The sequence below is a fragment of the Phaethon aethereus genome (genome assembly GCF_964289735.1).
Source record: "Phaethon aethereus genome assembly, chromosome: 23".
Lineage (NCBI taxonomy): Eukaryota > Metazoa > Chordata > Aves > Phaethontiformes > Phaethontidae > Phaethon > Phaethon aethereus.
In genome coordinates, this window is record NC_138599.1 from 3,011,558 (window position 1) to 3,016,608 (window position 5,051).

General features: G+C 49.4%; 1 protein-coding gene across 1 annotated transcript; it reads left to right on the plus strand.

Annotated features, from left to right (window-relative positions):
• Positions 1–2,713: 2,713 nt before the first annotated feature.
• On the plus strand, positions 2,714–3,879 carry LOC309412865 (TLC domain-containing protein 5-like; the record flags this gene model as incomplete). Its single annotated transcript, XM_082009896.1, has 2 exons — positions 2,714–2,912; positions 3,341–3,879. The coding sequence occupies 2 exons, from the start codon at positions 2,714–2,716 to the stop codon at positions 3,877–3,879; spliced, it is 738 nt and encodes a 245-aa protein (XP_081866022.1).
• Between the last annotated feature and the right edge of the window lie 1,172 nt (positions 3,880–5,051).

A 5,051-nucleotide genomic window follows, 5' to 3' on the forward strand; every position in this document is an offset into this window, starting at 1 on the left:
CCCTCCGGGAGCGGGCGGCGGTGCCCCCCTCCCGCGGCTCCCCGCCAGGCAGGTGCCCCTCGGCCGCCGCTTCCTCTTCCCGGGCGCCGCGCCGGCCCCCGCAGCCGCGTCCCCCCTCCAGGTGGGTGCGGGGGCCGGGGCGGCCGGGGCGAGGGGCAAGGCCTGGCCCCGCAGCCTGCCCCGGCCGCTTTGCGGGCTGCAGCCGCCGGGCGCTCCCCGGCCGCGCCTCCGCCCCGCGAAGCTGCGGAGGCCGCCGGAGAGGAGCGGGGCCGGCAGCCGCCGGGCCGGGAGGCGCGGAGGGAGCGGCGCTCGTTCGTCGCCAGGCCGGCGGGCAGGTGGGGCGGGCGGGCGGGGGGCCGCGGCGGGTGCGCGGGCGGCTGCATCCCGGAGGGGAAGGCTGCTGGCCGCGGGCCGGCTCCGGCCGGCTGCCTGCGTGGGTTGGGGCACGTTGTTTGGGCTCCCTGGGCTCCTCCATTTTCTCATTTGTACAAAAAACCCGCCCAAACAACCAAAAGAAGAAAAACCAACAGAGGAGATAACGGTGCTTTGCTGGAGGTGCCCATCTCGTTTTTAAGCTCTTTCGGGGCGAGCAGGGTTGTTCTGCACTAGGCTTTTAGGCACGTGTAATTATTGTAGAGCCTGCTTTTGTACTGGTAGTACAAACGATTATAATTACTGTTTTTTTAAAGGATATTGCCCTTTCCAGTGTGCAGGTACAGGTGTAGTTCACAGGTGCAATATGTATTCTATATGCTAATGACAAACGTTGAGCTTTGATGTGTAATTGGAAGATAGCCTCCTTCTTTCTTTCCAGGGGATGAAGAAACACCTTTTTCACGAGTAGGTGTGGAAAACACCTCAAAATGTTTAAAAGATCATTCCTCTTTCTTCTACCAGGCTTCTCCAGTTGGTCAGCCCCTTTTGTCACATCAGAATTCTTCCTGCCTTATCTGCCTTGACTGTGAATGCGCATGGACCTCAAGTACCAGTAATGTCAATGGAAACACCTGGTCAAAGCAGTTAATCACATCCTTATTTCATCTCCCCATGTTCTTGAGGCCCATTATACCATAATGGTTTTGTTTACCCAGCCTCCTAAGTCATTCCTGGTAATACTTGCAACAGGCCAAACAAGAAGGTTGGGCATTGCAACTCTGACTCCTTATCACGTGTAGTCGTTTTTGTGTTCCCCAGCCCTGGGTGTGAATCCAGCCCGCTGGTCAGCAGGCACCAGCCGGACCAGTGGTGCTTTTGTTATTACACAGCTGGAAACCTGCGTATCCCAGGGTGTGACTCACCTTCTTTTGATGGCCTTCCCTGAATGCTCAGGAATAATGAGACACATTTGTATTTCATGGAGAGGTATTATCAATGAGATGTAGATTAGAGTATTATGTATTTGGGGGGCTTCTAGCGACAAGAGCAGTGTCCTCCACAGATGGTTATGCACTGTAATTTTGTTGTGTATGTCTTTTGTTTGTTTGAGAGATTGTGTATTGCACAGTGAGCAAGGGAAGGTATATGAAAGAAATACCACTGAAAAAATCTTTATGGGCATAGATTCTGGTCCTTTTGCATCAAAAAGATTTGGAAGTCTTGGTGCCAGAAAAGATGAAACGAAGTCTGCAGTTAGGAGAGTTAAGTGGTTTTCATCTTGTCTTACTCCTCTCTAGCTGCAGAGGAGGGAGCGTCCAGCGCCTTGCCCAGGGGTGGTGCAAGGCAGGGCGGGGGCACTCATGGAGTGCAGCCAGGGGTAGGAAAGGGACTGTCTGTGTGAGTGCTTGGCTGCTCCTGAAGGTGCTGAGCCGCTTTATCCTATCACCATTTGCTGGGGGATGCTTTGTTCTAACCTGAACTTTGTCCTTGCATGCTCATGAAGAAACTTCAACTATATGTTGTTCCACTGAAAATTTTCCTTCAGAGGACAAGGAGATTTTAAAGCATTTTTTTTCCTAAACTGTCCTGGAAATGTGTTAGTGCTAGAAGGTTAAAATTCAGTAGCAGAAGGAGATGGCAATGCCTTTGTGTTTCTGTTCACCTGTTTGCAGTTGGTGTTACTGCATTGGGAAGATTATCAAGAGGCTGTGTGGTTTTTTGGTTTTCTTTTTTTTTTTCTTTCAGGAGAGGAGAAACTAAGCTAGCAAAGAGCATGACAGGATGACAGTAGGTCAGGTGGGGCATCACAAGCCGACCAGTCAAATGCAGATATATGGGCAGGGAAGAAAAATGAAGGGGCAAGGAGCAGCTCTGGATGTGGCGCTCCTCAGCAGGTCCCTCAAACAGTGCAGATGAGCCCTAATGTATCTCAGCAGATCCTGCATTGCAGACTGGTTGGAGAAGTCCTCCAAGATGCATTTCCAAGTTATGATATGTTTTCTGTTCAACCAAGCTAGGAACTCATTGCCTTGCAAGGTCATAATTTTCAGAGCATCTTTCCACAGCTGAGGTGATACTGGTGGGGGTCTCTGTGCTGGTGGCCACATGGTGAATCTGCCTTATTCTCAAGGATATGCTTCTTTCATGTAGGCCTTTCCCCAGATGAACTGTGGTTTCTCTGCAGAAAAAAATTGTCAGGAGCAAGCAGCACCATCAGGAAATAGCACTGTATGCTCAGTGCTGGGATGGCTATGGGTGAAATGCTGTGCTGGGTTATGCTAACACCGCCAAAGGCTAGAGCTTCTGATGCATTTTGTCTTTCCGTTCCTGTGACAGGATGCTCTTCCCCCTGCCTCTGCGGGTAGCCTGCAGTCTGCTTGCCTGGCTCTCTCTCTATACTTGGTTCTGCCATCGCTACAAGCACCGGAATTGTGAATGGAGCTGCAGGCTGGTCACGCTGACCCATGGCATCCTTGCTACCTGTCTCTCTGCTTACATTGGCTTTATTGATGGTCCCTGGCCTTTGAGTCACCCAGGTAAGCAATGAAAGTTGTGGTCCCAAGTCCCCTAGTGGGTGATGGCACAAAGTGGGGTTCTCCTACCGCCTTAGGAATTCCTCATTCCACTTGAGGAATGATGATTGTAATGATACCTGAACTGCTTTGTGATGGAAAGAACTAGGGAAATGGAGAGACTGGTACTGTATTTTGCTAGTGTAAAGGCCTTCCCCAGCTGCAATCTGGCAGAGTGTGTGATCACATTGTGTGGCCATTACGTGTGTGCAGCTGGTAGACTAACAGCTCTAGTATTGTGTGACTTGGCTGACTTCTCCAGCTGAGCTGTGATCCATATAAGCCAATACCAGCCTGCCAGTGCTGAAGGTGAATACCCCTTCCTTGTCTTGGATCCTGGCTGCTTGTTGCCTCCATGCTTTAAAGGACTGTCCGGTGTCTTTGTGTTTCAGGATCACCAAACACAACTCTTCAGGTACATGTGCTGTGCCTTAGCTTGGGCTACTTCCTCTTTGACCTTTGTTGGTGTGTGTACTTCCAGACAGAGGGTGCCCTGATGCTGGCCCACCATCTGGTGAGCATCTTGGGCATCACAGCGTCACTGGCACTGGGGGAGTCAGCTGCGGAGGTCAATGCCGTCATCTTTGGTAGTGAGATCACTAACCCACTGCTGCAGGCCCGCTGGTTCCTGAAGGAGATGGGATGTTACCACAGTTTCACAGGCGATGTGGTGGATTTCTTCTTTGTGGTCCTCTTCACTGGGGTGCGGATTGGAATGGGGGCCTGGCTGATGTATTGTGAGCTTGCTTCTTCCAAACCTAGGTGGTACATTAAGCTGGGTGGCATCATCATGTACGCTGTCTCCTGGGTTTTCATGGTCAGCATCTGTCGCTTCGCTAGGAGAAAGAGCATGAAGAAGTACCACGCTTGGAGGAGTCGGAGGAATGATGAGTTATACTTGAAAACTAATGGACATCTGAAAAACCACTGACTGGATGCTGAGTAAAGACTTCCTCAGTTCACAGTCTGGCAAGAAGGGGATTGTGCCTGAAATGCCACTGTCGGGAGAGGAGCCAACACACGTTAGCAATTCTGGAGCCAAATTTATCCCTGGCATAACTCCACTGAAATCCATGGAGCTATGCCATGGATTCATTGGACCTGCAGTGTTTGGCCTGGCAGAGGCTGGCTCAGTGTGTATGTAAGCATACACTAAATGATATGAGTGAAAGAAGGGCTAATTTTACAGACTAAACATAACTAGTCCATCAGTGCAGGTGTAAATAGTAATGTTAGTAGCTAACTCCTTCAGCATGCTAGAATCTTGGAAGAGAGGAGAAAATAACACTAGATCTTCATGTTCAGTGTTCTATACAGTCTAGACAGCTAGAGTGACTCTTCATACTGTTAGGAGGAAGCATGTTTTAGTGTTTCATCAAAGTTGGGATTCCTGGCTCTTCCACCAACTTGTTATGTGACCTTGGGCAAGTCATGTAACTCTAACTCTGTGCCTAATTTCCCCATCTGTGAATTGGGGGTGATAGAGCTGATCCATCTACGTTATGCACTTTCAGATCTTTACTTGAGAGGTGCTATATAAATGCAAAATGATGGTTGTTATCATTGTTCATGATCCCTTTGTTTCCTTTGGGAGAAACAGTTTTGGTGGTTGAGCTACAGTTTGACTCTAGAAAGAACAGTATTTTAGGTAGGTAATTGTTTCCTACCCTTTCTAATTCCTTTTAGTATCTTATTAAATAACATATTGATAACTGATTTTTCAGTAGTGTCCAGAAGCTCTAATCAGCACTGGCGCCTTGCAGGACTAGGTGCTCTGTGAGTACACCCAAAGACACAGCCCCAGATGTGAAACGCTTCTCAGACTTTTTCCCTCTTCTTCATCCCTGACTGTTAAAACTCCACTCATCCCCTCCAAATACTGCTTTTAGCTTCTTGAGTGACTAACACTCTCTGTTATGAGAAGCCCCATCAGGACTTGCCAGTAAGTGGTTTTCTGGCTAATGGACCAAGCCCTGATTTGTATGCAGAATGCCCAGATTCCCTCTGCTGTGCTTATTGGCCCAAAAGCAGGCATAGTGTGGAGCCAGCCTGAGACCAAATGGCATGTCTTGAGATTGTCAGACAAATACCTTCCCCAAACTG